The sequence below is a fragment of the Scomber scombrus genome, chromosome 13, assembly GCF_963691925.1.
Source record: "Scomber scombrus chromosome 13, fScoSco1.1, whole genome shotgun sequence".
NCBI classification, from domain to species: domain Eukaryota; kingdom Metazoa; phylum Chordata; class Actinopteri; order Scombriformes; family Scombridae; genus Scomber; species Scomber scombrus.
Window position 1 is genome coordinate 18,227,618 of NC_084982.1, and position 22,713 is coordinate 18,250,330.

At 40.2% G+C, this 22,713-nt stretch overlaps 1 protein-coding gene across 1 annotated transcript in view; it reads right to left on the minus strand.

The window, feature by feature from the left end:
- map2 (microtubule-associated protein 2) overlaps positions 1 to 22,447 on the minus strand; it is a 46,592-nt gene extending 24,145 nt beyond the window's left edge. Inside the window, exons 1-7 of the mRNA XM_062431577.1 lie at positions 22,237 to 22,447; positions 11,639 to 11,728; positions 10,796 to 10,870; positions 7,991 to 8,206; positions 6,103 to 6,393; positions 964 to 4,167; positions 415 to 657 (exon numbers count right to left, since the gene is read on the minus strand). Of these exons, the coding sequence (XP_062287561.1) occupies positions 415 to 657; positions 964 to 4,167; positions 6,103 to 6,393; positions 7,991 to 8,206; positions 10,796 to 10,870; positions 11,639 to 11,728; positions 22,237 to 22,447 (4,330 nt within the window). The remainder of the gene's footprint in view (positions 1 to 414; positions 658 to 963; positions 4,168 to 6,102; positions 6,394 to 7,990; positions 8,207 to 10,795; positions 10,871 to 11,638; positions 11,729 to 22,236) is intronic.
- Positions 22,448 to 22,713: the final 266 nt, after the last annotated feature.

Consider the following 22,713-nt stretch of genomic DNA (forward strand, 5'->3'; position numbering starts at 1 on the left):
AGAAGCAGAAGGTGAGGCATAAAATACAGAATACTGCAGGATAAAAAAACCCAAATCCCATTTTTTAGTTGCCATAATTGTTAAACTACACTACCACAGCAATTGACTCAAATCACTGTGTAAGTGAGTTATCAAGATGCACATTTTTTTTTACACAAACTGTTGTACAGGTAAGCTATAAACTATGAGATGCTGTGTTTTGTAACAGCTGAGAGCCACAGTGAGGCACATGATGACATTGAGCCACTGCTTTGAATGTCTATAGTACTAACTGACAGGGTAAAAAAAGAGTGACAAACAAGTACTGTTTTTTAGCTACAAGGATATATAGTATAGTGGTGATAATCTTTAACTACAGTATACATAAACAACTACTACTATTAAAATTCAAAAGGAAAACAAGATCATGACAACCTTTTTTCTTCTTGACCTCCTCTCTGGGAATGTAGACAGGTTCTTTGCGGACAGATTTGCGCTCTGGTGTGGAGATTCGGCCTTTAGTCCGCCCTCCCTTAGCTTTGGGTTTGACTGGCTTTTCCTGTTTCTCTGTCTTCTTCTGTTGTGGCTCCTTGTTCTGGACCACAGCATGCTTGTCAACTAGGCTTGGCCCCCTAGGCAAAGGCTCAATCTGCTCTGTGAGTATGCTCCTATCATCATCTGAAATGTGGCAAAACAGGATATAAAAAACATATTTAACATACATGTTTGGATTTTACATGAAACAGTATCACAAAAAAGAAGAAGAAGAAGGAGAAGAAGAAAAAGAAGAAGAAGAAGAAGAAGAAGAAGAAGAAGAAGAAGAAGAAGAAGAAGAAGAAGAAGAAGAAGAAGAAGAAGAAGAAGAAGAAGAAGAAGAAGAAGAAGAAGAAGAAGAAGAAGAAGAAGAAGAAGAAGAAGAAGAAGAAGAAGAAGAAGGAGAAGAACAAGAACAAGAACAAGAACAAGAACAAGAAGAGAGTTCACCTTGTGTGTCCACCCATGAGCTGTCCAGGATGGAGTCGTCCATTGTGGTTTCATCTCTGTCATAACTTTCTGTCTGTCCTTCTGTTTCAATGGTCTGAGCCTCCTTCTCAGGAGATGCAGGGGTCTCAGGAACATCACAGACCTCCTCTAGACTACCAGCTTCCATGTCTGCTTCCTGGGCCAACTCCACAGACTCCTCATCTTCCTCATCTTCCTCTTTCTGTACAGTATGGAGAGCTTCAGGCTCAGGTGGAGCAGAAAAACGAACACTGTGTCCCGGTTCATCTGCTTCATCAATGGTCTGGACCACAGTAATAAAATCGTCTTCAACTGTCACTACTGATTCAATGGCAGCACGAGTCTCTGGGATTTCCTTTATCGCGCCTGCCCCAGCACCCTTCCCTTCTTTCTCTAACACATCTTCCTCACCTTCCTCTTCCTCCCTCTCAACCTCCACAGGTGTTTTAGCTTCTTTAACAACAGGTTCCATCACTGCTTTTTCCTCTGATTGTTTTGCTATGTCCTTAGGCTTCTCTGTAACCTTTTTGTCCAACTCAGCCGCTTTCTCTCTCTCTTCCTTCTCTTTCAGTTCCTTTTCTATCTTTTCCTTCTCTTCCTTCTCTCTTAACTTTTTCTCTTCTCTTTCTTTTTCCTCTCTTTCTTTCTTTTCTCGCTCCTCTCGTTCTATCTTTTCCCGCTCTTCTCTTTCTTTCTTCTCTGTCTCCTCTTTCTTTTTCCTCTCCTTCTCTTCTTTTGCTTTCAGCTCCCTCTCCTCTTTCTCTTTCCTCTCTTTTTCTTCCTTTTCTTTCATCTCCCTCTCCTCTCTTGCTTTCCTCTCTTTCTCTTCCTTTTCTTTCATCTCCTTCTCCTCTTTCTCTTCCCTTTCTTCCCTCTCCTTCTCCTCTTTTGCTTTCCTCTCTTGCTCTTCCCTTTCTTTCATCTCCTTCTCCTCTTTCGCTTTCCTCTCTTTCTCTTCCCTTTCCTTAATCTCTCTCTCCTCTTTCTCTCTCTTCTCTTTCATTTCCTGTTCTTTTTGTTCTTTCTCCTTCTTTTCTTTTTCTTCCCTCAGAATTCTTTCTGCCTCTTCTTTCTCTCTTTCTTCCTTCTCTCTCCTTTCCTTCTCTTCTTTTTCCTTAATTTCCTTCTCTTTCTTTTCTGTTTCTTCCCAAATGTTCTTCTCTGCCTCTTCTTTCTCTTCTTTAATTTTTTTCTCGGCTGCTTCCTTTTCTTGCTGTTCCCTCATTTTTCTTTCTGACTCCTCTTTCTCTTTGTCCTCTTTGCTTATTCCTAACACTGGTGATAGTGTTCTTTTAGGGGAACCATAAACTTCTCTTTGTTTAAGTTTGGAAGGTGAGAGCACTGGGGAGAGCAGCTTATCATCATCAATATTGCTCTCCACTGAGGAGGCAGGGGAAGTTTTTACAGGCCTGGCAATTCTGTCCTTGGCCATGCCAGTCAGCTGGTACACATCTTCAGCGTCTACCTCCTCGTATGCCTCCTGGTGGACCAGCTTAACCTTCTCCCGAAGCTCTTGCAGTTCTCGTTCCTCCTCCATACTGAGAGGCCTGTCCTCCATCTCCAATTTGCGGATCTGCCTCTCATAGTCAGCAATCTCAGTTTCTGATGCTGAGCCTTCACCACTAGCTTGTCGTTGTGTCTCACTATCTGACCTACCACCTTCTTCGAGGGTGACAGTGACAGTTGGTGTCACAAAGGCCTCACTTGGCAGAGCAGGTGGTTTTTCCTGTTCGCTTACAGACTTTTTCAGCTGGTCATCTACAATGCATGTACCTTTTTCTTCAGCAGAATCTTTTTTCTCAACCTGCTTCTTGTCTTTTTCTTCTGTGCCTGCAGCTCCTGATGGCTGGCTCTTGTCCTCCACAGAAGTGTCTCTGACAGCTAATTTCCTAGCCTGCTCAGCCACTTTCTCCTCCAGGACAGAGTGGGCGAAGGCCTGTGCAGAAGCATTTGTAGGGCTGAACACATCTGCAGGGGATGGCATGGGCCCTGAATATTCACTGAACACACAATAGCCCATCTCTTCCAACTGGCTCTCACTTTTTCTGGCTCCGGGGCTCAGTTCCCCCGAAACAAGGCTAGCCAGCGGGTCATCACTGAAGGCAGGAACATCAGCTTGAATTGACTTTCTCCGGATGATTTCTGGGTCAGTGTTTTCTGAAGCCAGTCTGGAACGGGTACCAGCAAGGTCTAGCATCTCAGGCAAATCTTGCGCCATCACTGAGCCATTTTTATAGGCGTTCTTTGAGGGCTGAGGTGATTCTGGGGACTCTGGTTCAGGGCTGGGTTTTGAAACTAGTTCAGAGGTCCTTGGAGGAGATGAGGAATCTGAAGTGACAGAAGCTGCAGTCTCCAGAATCAGAGGAGGGAAGGATGGCGGCTTTTCCACTGAAGGGGTAGTGACTGGGAGGTAGTCCGCTGACTCATCTAGACTTCCACTAGTGTATGACATGATATCTGTGGCCAGTGGGGAGAAGTTCCTCGGTCTGCCTTGGCCACTTGGATCCATTGCTCCAATAGTGATGTTAAGTGAGTAGCTCCTCTGCTCTAAGGCCAGTTTCCCTGGGGAAAGCCTGCATTCATTACTCTTGTCGGGAACTGTGAATACTCTAGTGTCTTCTGCAGTACTCTTTTTGATTTCAGGTTTATCTTGGGCTTCAGTCAGTGCACTGTAGCTGATCTCCTGAGACTTGGAATCAACCATAGGCTTGTCTTCACCAGCTCTGCTCAGTTCGTAATAACCCTCACCCTTACATTGGGGAGCTTCATCTACTTCCATGGCTGATGTTTCAAAATATGCTGACATGCCAGATCTATCTCTTGCATCTCTTGTTGAGTCTCCTCCTGGAACTTTTGTCCCCATTGAAGAAAAATCAGAAGGTGCACCAATGCTGCTGAACTCCATCACCTCTACTGATGGCTGCTTCTCTGATACTGTAATTGGCTCACCATAAGTAGGCTGAAGGGTGAGTGATCTGACAGGTTCTTTGGTTTGGTTTTGAACATTCGGGGGTACAAAGGAGGGCATATCCATGGTGGGGCTCTCTGGTACAACTCGTTCACCAGCAAAGAACCCCTGCATCTGCGGCTCAAAAAACTCCTCTGGGCGTTTCTCTGATCCAATGCTGTCTGGGCTCATGGAACCACTTTTGTCACTCCCCTGCTTGTCTGAGTCCATCTTCAAAGCTGAAAGGACATCTGTAAGTTGGCTGTTTTGAACATCATAGAACAAATACTGATTTGGCATGCTGCAAGTGAGATATTTATTTAGCCAGGGATTGGTGTCACAGAAACAGGCAAAGCTCTCCTCAGAAACTTACAGCACAATGATACGGCCATCACTGAAGAAGAACGGCGAGATTATGGGATCCACCAAGTCACAAATGGATGAGAATATGGCATGGTATGTGACAGAACCGGCATGAGGCAACTGTGATGCTGATTAATGGGAAACAAGCAATAATAGATGGGATGGATATCCATGCAACTCTTGTAAACATCAGATCAAAAGAATAGCATTTCTGTCATTCTTTGTAATGAATGTTATGATAATTTGACCAGTTTTAATCTATGATTGTTCACAACGTTTTGTTAAAGGTTCTGTATGTAGAAATCAGAAATTCCTACTCAATAGAGACACCTGTGGACGTCAACCTTGTATGCTCCAAACGTGCTTGTAACACAAGACCATTGGAAGGTGATGACTCCCCCCTTCTCCCTCCCCTCATTGCTGTACGCTCACATACAAGCACACATACAGAGGCTCCGGTATCTTTACTATCCAACCTGAAAAAATATGTGTTAATCAACCACTTGAACCTGACCTGACCTGCAAACCACCAACTTTCTTTTACAAACCGTGTTTAATAAACACCGGTAGACCCAGTGAGCTGTGACCGGATGTGGTTTTGTTGTGAAATGTGTGCTAATTACCACCTTTGAACTACCAACAGAAAAAAACAAAAGGGGTAAGTTATGTTCCGATTTTGCTCTGGAGCTTGTTTTCTGCTCCTTTGTTGAGGAAATAATGTTTCAACGGTGTTATGTGCTCGGGAGTGGACATTGTGGCTGTTTGTGTTTGTTGTGAAAAGTGTTGTGGTCAATGGGGGTAGCTAGCCGTCTCATTAGCTGGGGAGCTAACATCTGCAGGATGTTTCTACTTGGATATCCCCATTATTGTTGTGTTATGTTATGCTGGTTACATCAGTGTGAGAGAGGCAAGGCACCTGGGAGCACGCAGTAACGTCACATTCGTTGGATTTTCATACAGCCGGGTTACAGGCCGATAAACACAATATCAGGTAATATCTAATTTTTACGTTAATAACCATTCACTCGCTGGCAATTACAAAAAATTAAAAAATTAATACAAATAGTTTTGTAATCGTTACATATAGAACCTTTAAGATCAAGATGAATTTGGGTCTTAATAAGGACTTTCATATAAAATAATATTAGTACAAATATAGAAGAACATTGCTGGTGAATGACAAAGAAATGCCATATGCATGTGGTCACCAGCCAACTGTGACAAAAACAAAAGAAAACTCAGATGAATTGGCATCTAACTGAGAAAATAAAACACTGGATGAAACATGGTTCTACCAACAACTGTACCACACTGAACATGAGACAGCCAACATGAAATCCCCTGCAAATTCTTAAAAAAGTATTGTGAAAATAATGAGTGATCCATGTTTACTAAGTGTGATTTATGGTTTTAAAAAAAAGAGCAGCACTGGCATACCAGTGCCAAGCCAACATGATGAGAGACCTGTATGCTTATAGCTGATGATAAAAAGCACTGTTACGTTCAGCAACACTTTCACGTCATAATACCAATACGAAACGGCCGGCCCCGAAAACCACAGCAAGAAAAGGAAAACACAAGCGCAAAGATCACATACAATAAAACTAGGCCAAGTTAAAAGAAAGTGACTCTTTCACCAACAAGCCTGTGTTGCCTTGCAGCCACAGCAGAGCACAGGGAGAATTATTTGCCATTCCACCTGAGTAATGCTTATGTTATATGCTTATGGGCTCGTTTTGACACATCTGGCGATCTTATACAGTGGACAATGCAGTAACATGCAGGCAGGGAGAGCAGAGGGCAGGACACACCTGTCTCAGGGCTCTCCTCACCCTCTGCTTCCTCCTCCTCTCTGTCCATAGAGCGTTCTGTAGCAGAACTAGCTGCCTCAGATAGCTCCAGGGCTAGGTCCTGGGCCTCGTCTATGGCTTCTGCCTGCTCTAAGGGCTCAGCTTGCGGGCTGTCCAGTTCGGGCTCTTCCCCGCTCCACTGCTGCTCATCAAGAGCTGCCTCGGACTCTGCTGCCTCTGCACTCTCCTCCTCCTCCTCCTCCTCTTCCACCTCCTCCTCGTATTCAGCTGTAAGAGCCTCGATGGTCTCTTCTTCTCAAAAACAGGGTGAGAGGGGGACACATTAAGACTACAGGCAACACAGACTTGGGTTATGTGAAAACACAACTTATGATGGGACACTTTCAGCTCTCGGAAGAGATGATCTGAATAGTTTGTCTGTTCACACATATACACACATACAGTACGTACAGTGTGTTGCATGTGAGTAGATATTCATTATGTCTGTATGCTTTCTTTTTATATTTTTGGTGTTTTGTGTACCCAGCATGTGAAAAAAATAGCTTTTTATTTTATTTCTCAATATCTATTGTATTCTTATCAATATTTGCTGTATAAGAACCCCTGTGAGAAAATAAATGACCATTTCCTCCTCTACCTTTCTCTCGCTTACACCATACCTGCAGCCCAGATTGAACTACCATCAGTGATGACTGAGGTTGTTTAAGGAAAATGGAAACATAAATGAAGCAGTAAGACTTCATGGCCAAACTAATGTAGAAGAACATCTGTTCACAGCACTGAAATTCCTGACTATTTACAGAAGGCCAGTATGAAGAGCTGAAGTCCAGTCCAGTAAAAAGCAAAGTGCCTTCCTCTGTCAGTTGTTTGTGCCTTTATACTACTTTTTTCCTATGGGTATTTCATCTTTAATTAAGTACCATCGCATTTTCAAAGACTACTTTTGCTTTTGTGCTTTCCAATCTCAACAACATCAATGTTATGAGTTGTGTTTGAGTGTGGAGAGAAGATGGATTATGTTTTGGGAGCAGACAGAGGTATGGATGAAACTCTAATCTGCTGCTGAAACTGCCCTGGCAAATGATTTATTTTAATGATAATGGACTGAAAGAGGCCCACAACATAATAAGCTATTCTGTGTCTTTATGCAGCCGAAGTGTAAATACACTGAGACCCTGGATTTTGACTATGTATTTGAGCAAACATGGTTTTAAATGAAACCTGTATCTTGTATTTCTGCATACAATAAAATAATTTAGTCTAGAGGGTTCTTTGCAGTGTGTTGAAGTTACAGGTGCGCTACAGAGGCTGTTTAACCAGACATCAGTGTAGAGGGTTTGACATACAGTAGTACAGCATAATTTAAGAGGTGAGGTAGTAGTCTTGGATAACAAACCAAAACACAACTCTGAAAAATGACTGGCATGGACAAATATGTGCATGGAGGTCGTGCACAGTATCTCTGAGATATTGATGGATATTTGGACCATGTCCCAGGAGTCAACCTTGTGGTCTCACTGATGAGAACTATATTTTATAAGGTCCACTGAGGCAATCACGATAAAAAAATATTCTTATACTTTAGAGACATCCCTACTATGTGTTGAACTTAACAGCATGGCAACCACAGGTAGCAATGGCTTTGGGTGAAATAAAAGAAAAAAAGACTTTTAAATATATATGAAATTACTCAGATTATGAGCAAACAAACAACACAAGGACACACAAAGACGGACGAAGAGACGAACTGACGGACTGAGGAACGGAAGGGGTAGGGATGAAGGGAGGTCAAATCACAGAAGAAATTGGTGTTAAAAAGAGAAAGGAAAGGAAGAAGAGAGAGGAGATGGAGGGGGGAAATGGCAAAGAGGAACCATGCGTGGTTCACCTTCAATCTGTCTAAAGGCCACAGCCTGCCCTGTGGGGCGAGAGCCCGAGTGCGTCCACTCTGGGCTGAACAAGGGGTGCTCATAGTACTCCTCGTCGGAGTGGTAGGGGTCGTCCTCGGGCACGGAAACTGAGATGGAGGGGGCGAGGAACTTGCACCTCTCCCGTGAATTTTGGAAGCGGCGGAGAGGACCTGCCTCCTCCTCATCCCCTACATCTACAAACAAGACAGACACAAGGAGAAGAACTGCAGGGATATCTGGACACACAGACTGAAAAAGTGAGTGAAGAAGAAGAAAAGGATAAAGGAAAAGGAAGAAAAAGGAAACAAGAAAAAAATGGAACACACCAAAGAATGTCCATCTTATAGTTGATTTAGCCTAATATTGAGTCATCCATGTTTTCTTTGAAAACACTGATAGGATGGCAACTGAACATAAAGGCTTTGTAAGTTTATTCCCATCATTTGAATATTTGATTTTTCTTGAACTCAAAAACTTTTCATAGCAGTTCACATGAAATGATTTGGGCACCATATGCATGTGCATAATTTGTGCATTAGATGGCTTTTGGCATTTTGGCATTGTTAATAGGCAGGATTAAATTGTGCAACACATAAAAAAAAGTTGTCCTAAATGGGAAATATATTGAATGTATTTCTTTCTTTTAACAGTAGGGCCTTTTGAACAATTCACGTGTATTATAATTATTATTAATATTATTTTAATTACTATTATTATTATCACCGTCATCATCATCATCATCATCATAATCATCATCGTTATCATTATTTATTTATTTATTTATTTATTATTATTGTTAGGGTTAATTCCTCAGTTGGAAATTATATTTAGTTACAAACCCTTAAGCAACTAATCAAAATGGACATTTTCTGTAGTAAAAAGAGAGAGAAATGGAGGAGAGAGAAAAAAAAAATACAAATTAAAAAATAGATAACAAAAATAAAGAGTCACCAGAAAGGGGGAATGCAAGAAGGAGACAAAATGTGATTGAAAGTAAGAGAAACATATCACACACAGGACACTGACAAGAAGACAGTGACAAGCAACTCAAAGGTGACCAAGCTTTAGGGGCCAGCCATACTCTGAGACAATCCAATTTTCACTTTGAAACAAATGAAAAAACTAGTGTAGCTCAAAAGGTCATATTAATTACTAAGGAACACAACTTCTACAGTCCTCAGATGACCGAACCTCTCTGTACCTACATGCTAGAGTACAATATGAATCATGGCCACGAGTACAATAAAACACCAGATATACAACTAAACCTCTTTACCTCTGCATCTGGTCAAGAACACAGAACAGCTGTCATCTTGTTGCACAAAAATAAACCTGTATGACATCAGTCCTTACTTTTAATACTGTACAAGCCAATACAGTATTAACAAAATACAATCGTGGTTGATACATGGCTGGCCCACCTACAGACTCTCTTAATTACACAGAACCATTGCAGTCTGAGCAGACAAAAGGACAAAGGCCAAGCATGAAGCAGACGGACGTTTTAGTAACACTGTACAACCATTTCTTGCAGGCAGCTGCACAAAAATAATAGCACTACTTAAACAAAAATGTTGGAGTTAAACCTGAAGAGACACACTGTATCACAGTGTTAACTGGCAAAATTGAAAAGTAATTTCTGTTGTAGATTTTAGGTAAAAAAAAAAAAATGTACCTGTAATTTATGAGCATGGCATTCATAATATTATAAGGTCAGAATGCTAGTTAACACACACACACACACACACACACACACACACACACACACACACACACACACACACACACACACACACACACACACACACACACACACACACACACACACACACACACACACACACACACACACAAACACACACACACACACACACACACACACACACACACACACAGATATATGCTGGTGTGCTTAGTTTAAGCCTGGATGGCCAACAAGGTAAGCTTACAAATTGGCAAATGTATTATATTTATTTATTATTATGAGTATTATACATTTTATACCTTATTTTTCTTCCAGGCATCAGTTTTATATAGCAAGTAGATCATTTGACTTTAGCTTAAGGGCAGCTCTGTCTTCAAGTAATGTTTATAGAGCTAAAACTCTGATCTGTTGCCACAGCCTGACACATACAGAAAAGACTGGCAGTAGACAATGACAAGAAAACACAACACTATGATCAGACGTTGAAAAACTTAAGACAAAAAACAACCAAACAGACAAATAACGAGAAGTTGGAGGGTCACCTAAATTGGCTGTCATATTAGTGTGTGAGAAGACAGCAAAGTATGGAGGTTAGAAAGGGCAATGGAAGAAAAGAATGATTAAAAAAGAGTGCACTTGTTGAAACATGGTGGTCATGTAGTTCTTTCTTTTAGAGATAAATGATGATGGTGGTGGTGATGATGATGATGATGATGATGATGATGATGATGATGAAGATACAAATCTGTGTATCTGTGCCAGATGTACGATGAGGAGGAGTGAGCTGGATTTCAGAAGAAATCGATGTGTGAAAGATGGAGAACATGTTCCTACTTTTAGCAACTCTGCTATGTACAGGTTTCTTGAAGGGGTACCAATGTTTGGTTTGCCCCTTGGAGGTGGGGCAAGGCCCACAGGGGGGAGGATTAAAGAATAACCCCAGAGCCAAACCACGTCACCACCCCAGTGTGTTGGCGATGACAAAACTCCAGAAGCTACAGTCATGGGAAAGAATGAAACCACACTCTCATCCATTAGACACTTACTCTCCTATACGCTTATAACATTCTTGGCCTACCTTGTTCCAGAGGACCAAAGTGCTCTGCAGCAGGGGAGGGAGGAGGGGAAGGAGGCAAATTGGTGGTGTCTTCAACTACAAAAAAGGATAGAAAAAGGAAAGGAACAGTTATATAAATCACATTTTGTACATAGTGTGCATGAGTTCCTGCATTTCATCTGTATAAAATGAATGACTCTTCAGGTACAGTTAAGACTCGATCAACAATTAAGAAGTATTCAGCTTAAAATGAAAGAGGATGACTCAGCCTTTTCAACCTTGTCGTGAAGAACATTAGCCAAAGACCAAACATTGCCAGTTAGATCTAATTTTGCTTTCTTTTTCTATATTTACTTAATTACTTACCACTGGAACTCCAAGCCCCTAAATAATATGTTTTAAATTATACTGGTCTGTTAGTTACATACATATAAATAATGCATTATTGGCATTTAGGTGGTATTTTCAAGCTGACAATAATGGGTTAGTGATTTAAAAAAAAACACAACATTTTTAATGACAATTTGCTCTTCTCTGTGTTGGCCATTTTATTCCATTTAAAATTAAGGGTACACATTTTGAATAACAGTATGAATGGGCGCTCACGTTTCTTTCCACAGTCCAAAGACATGCAGGTTAAGAGAAATGGTGACTCTAAATTGCCTGTAGTTTTGTTTTCATGGTGACCTCTCCAGGGCGTAACTTGTTAACTCTTGAATAGTGCCAGCTGGCTAGAGGCCTCTGCAACCAATCCATTTACTATACCCTATATATAGATATAGGTAATGAAGTTGGAAGGACGAACCATGTCCACCGTGACTGTCACTGTGCAGCACTTGTGAATTATATGTGCATGTGGCAAACCTGATGGCAGCCTTTGAGTCTCCTGTTCTCCCTTAAGCACCGCCACCGCCTCTGCTGTCACTTCCTGCACGATCCGAGCTGACACTTGCTCTGAACACAAATACAAACAGACACACACAGAAGGACAATTAAGCTTAAGATATTATGAAAATATTTACCAGCAGTGGCTTAGGATGGAAAGTTGGTTCAAATCCCAGGAATGGGAAGTTAACTGGGAAAATAAAGTGAACAGACGCTTTGGCTATATTGGTTTTCAAGCTTTAAATTTGTGAAATAACTGTGAAATTAGAGAGAATGTGAAGTGGGAGTGTTGCTGGAAGACGACATGTTGCTCAGTCAACTTTCACGGGATACACCAATGTCAAACAAATTTGTTCAAACAAGAAATAACTCTCTCTCATCTACAATCCATTTTATTTCACTGTATTTTCTTTTTCATGTCACTCAAAACCTGAGATGAAAGCCAATGTGGGGGAGCTGAATTGTGCAAAAAATCAAGTGCAGAGATGCCAGGGCTTCTGGTGAAGGCTGTAAGTGTTACCATGAAAAAATGCAACCTGGATCAGACTGGGGAGAGAACATCTTATTAATTACAGTCTTCATTTCTGTACTATTTTGATCATAGAAGCACTAAGCACATAAGGACATACGCTATTCTGTTTCTGAAGATGCTGGATTTAGAAATATTATACTGACCCTGGAACTGAGGTACACAATACCAAGTTGGCAGACTTTGATGTGAGTTCCATTTTAAAAATTAGCTAATCTACAATTGGCTTTTAACACTTGAATGTTAAATGACCAAAACAAGGGCTGCATGGGAACACGAGCCAGGTGTAGACTTCACAGAGAAAAGGTGAGAAAGTATCTATTGAAAGGACCCAAACAAGCTCTTTCTCTGCCCAACTCATACATTTCAAAGTTCTGCACAGTGGTTAATTTGTCTAAAGTGGAAAAGATCAGATATGAACTGATAAGTAAATTCTTTGGGAAATGGAATGGTCTTACCACCAGAGTATACTATTAAATGCTTCTTTTTTTCCTTTCTGCTTCATTTTCCTTTTTTCCTCCCTTTATTTCATAACTGCTGCTTCAACAGGGAGGGTTTAAAATGTGCGGGGGGATACATACGACTATTAGCAATTTTTCATCTCCAGTGAGGGTGGGTGAAGGGGAGACAGGGGACTGTAGGGGAATTGTGATAAACAAAAGTGGAGGAGTACTGAAATTACATTTTCCTCTATAATATGTAGAACCAAAGAAAGTCAAAAACTGAGAAAGTTAATAGACCTTGAGAGTGTCTGTTAAACCTGCATTCATCAGTAAAGAAATTAATACAATAAAGTATCCATTAGGTCTGCCTGAGAATATACCCTGTACAACTAAAACTATTAAATATGACCTGAGCTGAAAAGTTTGTTGCTTGTAAATATTTTCAGCTGTCTGACTGACTGCAGTGGACGCTGAACAACCACACACCAGCTGAATTCAGCCTCTTGCAAGAAAATTGAAGTAATATTACATTCACGCTCTTCATCACGAAACTAGTGTTAACAGTTAGAAAGAGACTGTCAACACTGTCTGGCACTGGTGGGAAGCGGGTGCTAAACAAGGACAGCACTGTAGGAAAGGTGCACAGTGAGTGAATCTTAAAGAACAAAGTAAATATATGATGATAGTTTGTGTATGTTTTTAATGTAGAAACAGGACAAACAACAATGCTCTCTTATCACTTTAGGGCAAAACAGGGTCAAAAGGGGGGTATTCCAGGTAGGAGGTTCAACAAACTCTGAGTCTAACCCAGAACTCTGAGTTGACTTACTCTGAGATGGGAAACTCTGAGTATCCGGATCCAGAACAGCTGATCTGAATTAGGTAAATCAACTCTGAGTATGTTTACCTTGAGTTTGGCGCTTGCGCGACCACTATACAAAGCCATCATCAATGGAGCCCCGATACCTTGATTCACCATGGCAACTACTGAGAAAAAAAGCTTGAGTTACGTCACCTCACTGTAACTGGAGCTCCCCCTGCAGGCCTGTGGCGAATATGATCATATATTTCACAAAAAGTAACACCGCTGCAGACGCTAACGAGGGAGAAGCGGCATGGGAGAAAACTGCTGCCCGAGTCAATGCTTAAGTTTTAATGCACCACTCCACTGACTTAACCTACCTCACTTAAAATTGTAGCATACAGGTGAAAAAGTGGTGTAACGTATTTGGAAGCAGCTAAAAATGAAATAAAAAAACATAATTCAGAAAAGTAAGGCACATTTTGCTGGGCTATGATTGTACCTCGCTTTGATTTTATTCATATTTGACGTAGGCTATTAAACAAAGTAAATATTAATTCAGTGGCTATTTCAACATGTGGTAATTTAAACCTCAAACAGAAAGCTGTTTAACACATATGTCCTCTTGTCTAATATCCTGCTTAGTAGATTAACATTTTACACTATTTTAACACTTTTATTTAACACAATTTTACATATTACACATATTGGAGTCATTGATTATAAGACTAACATGTGACGATGTGTACATGAATATTAAATAAAATACTTCCTAAAAATTAGATTAACAAGAAGGCAGATATGGCCGGAGAATGTTAAGAAATGATTGAGTGTAATGAACAGTGATACTGTTCTAACAGATATTCATCTCGGAATGAAACCACATCCAATTGAGCCCTGAGTACATCTCCCGACATAAGGCATTGCGAATTAATTCTGCCTCGATATCTATTGGATTGCGAAGAAACGGACAACCCATGTCTGTCAGCTTGCTTCAGATGGGAGGAGACAGGTAGAAACTCAGGGTTTCTTAAAGAAAACGTGCCAGCGAGCAGGTTATGTTCACAGAGTCAGTTACCATGGTGACTGACTCAGAGTTTCAGTTACCTCTCTTTCTGGAACGGATATCACAGAGTTTCCCTCATCTCAGGGTTAACTTACTATGAGTTTTCACATAACCCGCTTTCTGGAATACCCCCAGGTCACTCAAGTTCTCTAATAGTGTCTGCATTAAAGCTTACATCTGTCTGTAGGAAACAGTTTAAATATTGCATTTCATGCAGAGTGTGACTATACTCAACCTTCATCTGCATGGTAACAGTGGTTATGTGGGGTTGGGTGCCAATGTAATGGTTTTACTGCTGCTGTTTCAGGACCTTTTTCTATCCAACATCACCCACACATCAACACAAACAGGCTGGAGGCATATACACAAAATTACACATACAGGCACACACACATGCACGCTTCTTCCGGGAACACTTCACACTTAACACCCACTCACCAACTCAAAGCAGCCATTTCCCATTTTCAATAGCAAAGTGGAATAAATGTACACTACCTATTTAAGGGTTCAGGCAAGACCCTTTCTTTTAAAACTGGAGGAACATATTCAATGGTTGTAATGTCAAACAACTAAAACAAACCCTGAATCTTACATCTCATGGGCTAAATAACTCTGCTGACTTGTGCTCCTTACGTAAATTAGCTTAAAAACTAGTTACCTAAAATAGCCTAAAACACAGTCTTTAGGCACAATCCCTTGAGACTAAAGACTGTTAAAATGTTAGTCATCATCTGCTATCCATGGGTAAGACACATGACAATGTGAACTTGAATGATATGATGTTCTCTTTGCTTTTTGTTACAGTGCTCATTAGTTTTATTTTAAGTTAACTCGATTCCTCCTTTACTGCCACAAAGTAGTTGAAATTTGTCATTTTTTAGTGAAACATCTCAATAACTATTGGATGGATTGCCATGTTCACATTCATGTCACCTTCAGGATGAAATGTGATAACTGGATTTTGGATTGGAGGTTACAGAAACAGTGACATCAGAGTCCTTTTTTTTTAATTTAAAATATTTTTTCATACATACAGTATATCCCTTAAAGACCGTGTAAAGAGAATTCAGACATTTTCTTCTAAACACATTATATAAGTCATGAATGTATTTCTAAAAAAGGTGTGAAAAGCATTTCAACCATTTAGATTTGAATTGTGGAGCTAGGCTTCACAAACTGTGTTTCAACATTTCTGTGTTCAGGATTTAGTGGGCGGGTCTGAAAATGGCATAAACCCGCCACTGCTGCTGTAGTGGTATAAATACATTCAGCGCACACTACTACTATTACAGTCTACAGTTAGCCAGTTAGCTGATCTAGCAGCTGAGCTATCCACCGGTCTAGCAGCTGAGTTAGCAGCAGAAAGCTCCCAGACGTAGCTCCATGTTTCTGGTAGAGTGGTGACTTTGATTGACAGGTGACACTTGGTAGGGGGTGGGGTTTCAGCGAACTCGGCGGGCACTCCCACAGCGTTTGAGAGCAGAGAAAGAGGCTGGTTTTTACACAACTTTGAAGCCTAATTTCATATATTTGGCAATTTTTTTAATCATTCAAATTTGGCAGGGTGGTTAACAACACACTTTTCTGTGGTATGTCAAACTCAGAAGACATATTTATTCTTACTTTACACAGACTTTAATTTGGTGTTCAATTGAAAAAGGATTGTGACATTGGAGCAATGCAACATCTGCCAAAATTTGTTCTCAATAAGTTAGTCAATTATAACACCACATGCCTAAAACTGTCAAAAGTACTGTAATGTTAAAAACACTCTTGAAAATGTTAACTATATAATGTTAAAAAAAAAAAAACTGAATCTGGCTTTGTACATAAAAAATAAACATAAAAAGGCAGTCTCTTCCAGACATACAGTTAAAAAAATCATGTAAAAGCAACATGAAGCGTACTTGAGGCTCAGTGAGAACCCATGGATTTACAGTCTTACAGCAAATACACAGACATGCATATTCACAAAGCAATTGCACTGAAAAAAATGACCTTGTCGCATCCACAAAGCTATGACAGTGATGAAAACTAGTCTGGTCTGGTTGTCTCAGCATTTCTCTGACAGAGTGATGTCAAATGAAATAACAGTCTGGCTTTCACTGGCTTTGGCAGGAGAATAAATCATATACTCAAATAGCTGCTTTGATATACAGAAAGGTTACATCATATCTGTGGATCTACATCAATATACAAAAATAATAACATACCTAGACAAGGACAGTGAAGTAAAAGCATTTATTACCTGTATGACAGGCAGACTGAAGCTGAGAACGCTCCGTCTCTGAGCAGAGACTACGACTGGTAGACCAGAGTCAACACACAGCCAGAAAGCCACACACACACACACACACACACACACACGCGCAGACACACACACAGCAAGACTGAGGGGGCACAGAGAGAGCAGGAGTGCTGCTTCGTATGATACCAGTCGGCAACCGAAATGGATAAAGACAGTGGTCGCCATAGCAACAGACTGGTGGGCCAGTGACTTGGGTCCCAATGTAATTCAGATTCCAGCAACATGTCGTAGCTGATTCAGCCTTTGTGTCTGTAGCCTCCAATATGATTGCTGTGTGACATGGCTGAATACTATAACAAATATACTGCATATACTTGATATATGACACATAATATAAATCAGAGGGAATCTCATAAAGCCAGTCCAAGATTTCCTAAACTTTTACTTATTTTTTTTTCAATTTAAATCACATTAAACCATAAACTCAGTGGTACTTAATGGTACTCACTAAGGATGAAATAATAAAAATACAACAACAACAAACTGGTGTTAGGTAAGGGATTATTCAGAATTTTCATTTTCAAAACAGCTGTTTAAAATCTGTGGCATGAATTTTATGATTCATTGAAACACATATCTGGAATGTCTAGAAGACAGGACAAAAGAGGGAATAGCATGTGATAGCTAATTTTGGCATTACCACAACAGTTTGCTCGTCAGTGAAACACAAACAAGGTCTTATTTTATGGGAGAAAATTTTGAAAATGTTTTCCTTGTAATTATGACTTCATTATTACAGATCTGGAAATGTTCTTATCGTACAGTGCATGTTTTGTCTATTGTATCATAATGCTCATGCCACATAATCCCACATCACAGCAGAGGTGTCCCTGTGCAATAAATTACATAATCTGCATTGGCATATCCACCTGTGAAAATCTTGAGTCTGACAGCCAGCATTCACTGCATCAAGGTCAGACATCTGATTATCATAGCAGTGATCATAAATACAGTCAATTTCACCTCCACTAAGAGGACAAATTCAATGGGTTGAAGAAACTGAACGTTTGAGAAGAGAAACTGATGCCTCATTGCTCAGGTATACCATTCAGTGACCCGAATGGAAGAACGGAGTGAACATTGTTCCACATAATATCTCCTGAATTACTCAGCCATTTGCACCCTATTTGACCTAACTTAGTTCTGGTTTTCTGCACTTACTGTGCATTTACTTTTACATGTCTAATGTTTTAGATTTCCTTATCTCTTCTATGTATTACTTGGCAACATCTCATTCTGCTGCATGTGTATTTTTATGTGGATATGGTTGGAATGACAATTCAATAAAATATGAACATGTAGTGGCACCATTTCTGCTGAGGGAATAATTCTTCAATACAACTATTCAAGTGTTTTCAATAGACATTATCTAAAGTACTGGTAAGATCTCCCTGTTCAACATGCTTTTCAAATGTCTCATGACTCCAGACAAAGACAGCTAACCTGGCATTTATGACATTAGCAAAAAAATTATAGTACTGACTGACAGTTTTGTCAGTATGTCTTAAAGAAATTTTAATGAAGACCATTAACAAATTGTGGGGAAAAAAGAAAAAAAAGATTCATGATAACACAAAGAAGACTTACTGAAAAGTCATGTATACATTGTAGCAGTACTGAAAGATGTAACACATTTGCATATTGATTTCGGCAAGTCAGACTCTCTCATTAAAACGTTGTACTTGATCAAATTACTTTAAGCCCCACTGAGGCATTGTAATAATTTCTCATTTTGGACTATATAAATACCATAAAATACCAAAAAAAAACAACCAACCCAAATTAAATAAACATGCAAAAAAATGTCAACTTAAGACAGTAAATTATACCAGCTGATAATAAAAACTGTTTTGTCTTTTGTATTAGTTTTATGACATATTTAAGTGTTTACTTTTTTTGTTAAAATGAGCTTAGATTTGCATTTTGTGCTAAAGTAATGTAAAGTAAAATTCTGCAGTGATTGAAAATCTAAAATATTTTTGAAATTGTCCATTTCTGTGTGTCATTTCTCCCCTCTGCTGCAGCCACATATACTGATTTACGCTGATGAGATGGAGGCTTCTTGCCCAGATACTTACATCTGCTCAATAACATAGACATCAGTCAATTCAACATACCTACCACTCTCTAGAATAAGCTGAACAATGTTTTGCACTCTTTCTATTTCTATGACCTCGCTCACTCCCTTTCTTTCTCTCTTCCTCACTCCATCTCTTTCTCTTGACCACTTTGAGCATGGCTGACTGGCTTTTTCAACTTTGTGTCTGAGGAAAGTCAAGGGGGTAATTTTGTGCTTCAGTAGTTCTTGTTGGGTCTGAAGAGCTTTTCACTGGGAGAAAAGGCTCACTGAGTGCTAGCATCAGCCCTTCTGTCACCCATCCTGCCCCACTTATACCGGCCTTGCTCCAGCCTTGGAGCTATGCTAATGTATGCTGACAAAATGCTCTGGAGACAAACACAGCTTTGATTACACAGCTGCTGTCGTGTTCATGCAGATAATTTACAAAATGTTGTATCTATATACTGATCATAAATAAGACAGCTTTCACTTGGAACTGATTCATTTTGTGCAGTTTGGTCTATGTTGTATACCAGTCCATCATTATCCGCCATTGTTTTTTAATCATGTCAGCTTATGATGAAAAAAGTTGAGTGGAGATATTTGTTGGTAAACTGATTTTAAAGACATTCTCACAACAGATGTGGCTACAACTAAAACTGCAGAAATACACTTATTTAAGGATGCCTCACAAACACACAGACATGCATATTACCAGAATCAACCCCCAGTTCTAAATAAAGGGCTTAGTCTTTAAAGCATTGCCCCTCTCAGAGAAAAAGGTTGTGTTTTCTTGACATCAATTTTAAGCCATGACTTTGAAGTCGAAAGGAGGCTGTTTACAGCTCTCATGTCTTTGATATGTGCCAATAATGAGCAAAAGGCAAACATGAGTTGCTAATTATGTAGACCAACTTGCCAAAAAGGTAGCTTCTCTATTCTATTAGAGAGAAATGATTTGCAAGAAATGTGATAAGAGTCTTGGACATTAAAAGTGTGTATCATATTTAAGAGGATGGTCCTGGTAAGTTATTTAATCAGAAATGTATTCTCATTAGTGACACCAGTGGCCGTTAAGTGAGCTGCAGTTAGCATCCTGTGTTCATTGAGCGAGCAGCAGCACAAGACTACTGCAGGGGATTTCTTTTTCCTTGCTTACACTTCTCATAATAACATAGAAGATCTCTGACGTTGTGCTTTGCACTGTGTTTCTGCAAAGCATCTCTCACTCCTACTCAGTCAGACTCCATTGCAGTTTTGTTGTGAGATGTCTGTTTATTACCACTTTTAGTCTATCAACAGAACATATAAAAGGGGTAAATTATGCTCTGTTATCGCTCCACAGCTTTTCTGTTCCTTTGTTGGGGAAATAATATTGTTTTAGCTGTGTGTGTGGTTGGGAGTGGGTGACTTGCCCTTGCGGGGGTGTTTTGTTGTGATATGTATACTGGTTGATGGAGGCAGCTAGCCGTCTCATTAGCTGGAGAGCTAATATCTGAATGGTGTTTCTACTTGGACAGCACCGTTTTTGTGGTGTGGGTCCTTGACAAACCACTGACTTGATGATAAGTGAACAATGTGCTCAACCTCCTGAACCCCAACCACTACTTTGTGGTGATACTTGAGACACTGGTAGAAATTTGCATATATTGCAGGAACAACAACAATTATACAACCAGAATCATCTGCATGTCAGTTGTATTTGAATGGAATATAAAAGATGATGAAGGTGAGGTGTGATGGGGACCTATCCTCATACCCAAGGATTTTTCTTTTCTCTAGTGGTGAATATTAGATTAAAGTTTTTCTGAGCAAACAAAACATTATACCTGGAATCAAGCCAGTTACTGCAGGTCAGATATGTTTTTTTTGTCATTTATAGTACAAAAAAATAAGACCTAATCATAAGTCAATTGTGGGTGGTTTATGTTTATGTTTGTGTTTGGATGATGCTGGTGTATTGTGCTGTTAGATAATCAACATGCTGAATGTTTGGTTTGTTAATGTGTCTGGATAATTTTATGAGGGAGAGATCATGTAAAAAATCACACTAAAATCAATCATTCATTCATTCACAAATAATCTCTGAATAGCAGCTGTTTCTTCCATACTTTCTAAATAAAGTCAGCTTGACTTGAGTCTTACATTTAATCAAGAGCCAATTTGTGATGATAAAGCATAATTAAATTTCTTTTTCAAGATATAAACACTTGAGAAAACTTTGAAATGTCAAATGTTCCTGGAAGCAGATGTATTTGGCTCATTCATTTGCACTATTGTTTCTGTTTGAAGATAATAGCAAGATTCAATGATACTTCAAAACTTAAGATGGGCATTGTGGGCATAAAAATTGGCAGCTACATTCAAAAATACTGTTATCAGCGTTCAAATCTGGTAACCCCTAATAGTGTGGAGATGGGAGGTTAATTGGGCTCTTGTCGGTGTATGTAAAATGGCCTTGTCTGTGGCAAGCTACAGGCGAAAAGAACAAAAGCCCTGGCAAAATAAATTGTAGGGGAGCTGTTGCCATGGTTACACCAATGGTACCTTATTGTTCTTGTCTCCAGGGTGTGAGGGAGGGTGAGGTGGGGGCTGAAGGGTAGCGAAACAGATTTTATGTGTTAATTATAGCACTGTTAATAACAGTATGTGATTCTGAAAAGGACGCAGAGTGCTGCAAACCCACGCACAAGAGTCGACAGGACAAACATACATCAAAACACCACATACACATCACTATCATCCAAACAAATTCACATATGACCACATCATATAATGACACACAAACCTCCACATACTGTACATGAACATTATACCGACAAAAGTCACAGAGAATGCTGACAGGGGCGCTCATATTCTCAAACACAACCACGCATATGCAAACACTGCACACTCATATGTGCACACACATACAAGCAGACAAAATCCCAAAACACTACTCTGGTTTGGAATTTCCTCTCCATCTGATTTGCCCTGACTAACATCAAACTTTCACATGAACTCAAAACACATTTACTAACTGCTTTTCCATTTGAGAATCACCACTGTACCAGTCCGTGTTCACAAAGTTGTAACACAAATGCACTTAGCAGAAGGGATTTTTCTAGGGTTGCCCTGGTGGCCTAGGGGTTTAAGGCAGTAGCCAAAAATGACAATGCCCACAGTTTGAGTCCTTTGTTTTATGTTGTTCGCTATACTTCTCTCTCTTGTTGAAACTACTAAAAAGGCATAACATTCCCAAAAATTTGACTCTCTAAGTTCTGGCTAAAAGGGGCTTTCATCAGACCTCTATAAATTCCATTAAATCTCTGTTCCTCAACACAACCCATCTGATGACAAGTAAAACAGAGAAATTATAAAGACATCTTACCTGCAGTTATAGCAGGAGCACCACTTAGCTCCCCATTGAACCCGTTCTCCCTGGTAGTGTAAGATGCTGCAGTCATGTGGGCTCCACCAGGCTGGCAGGTCCTGTAGGTGGAGGAAGAGTAACCATTGGCTCCATGAGTGCCAGTGGGTTCCTGCCCCCCTGATGGGTCCCACTGGGGGGCACCGTCTTCTGGCTGTCGACTGTCTGCCATGCTGGTGCAAGCTAGCAGCAGGGGAGGGTGGGCAAGGGATGGGGTCTCTCCTTCAGGCTGCGAGACAGGACGGGATGTTGGAGGCTGGAGAGAGAGGAGGCATGGTCAAAACTCAGCATGTCAGTGTTAATAAGCGCAATGTTAGCCATGTTACATAAAGGAGAATGAACAGTGCACAGACCAGCGGAGGCTATGGGACATGCTACATCAGTCACGTTCACAAATCTCTTTTTGTCAGTCATAATCCCTGTTGCAGCTTCACTGAG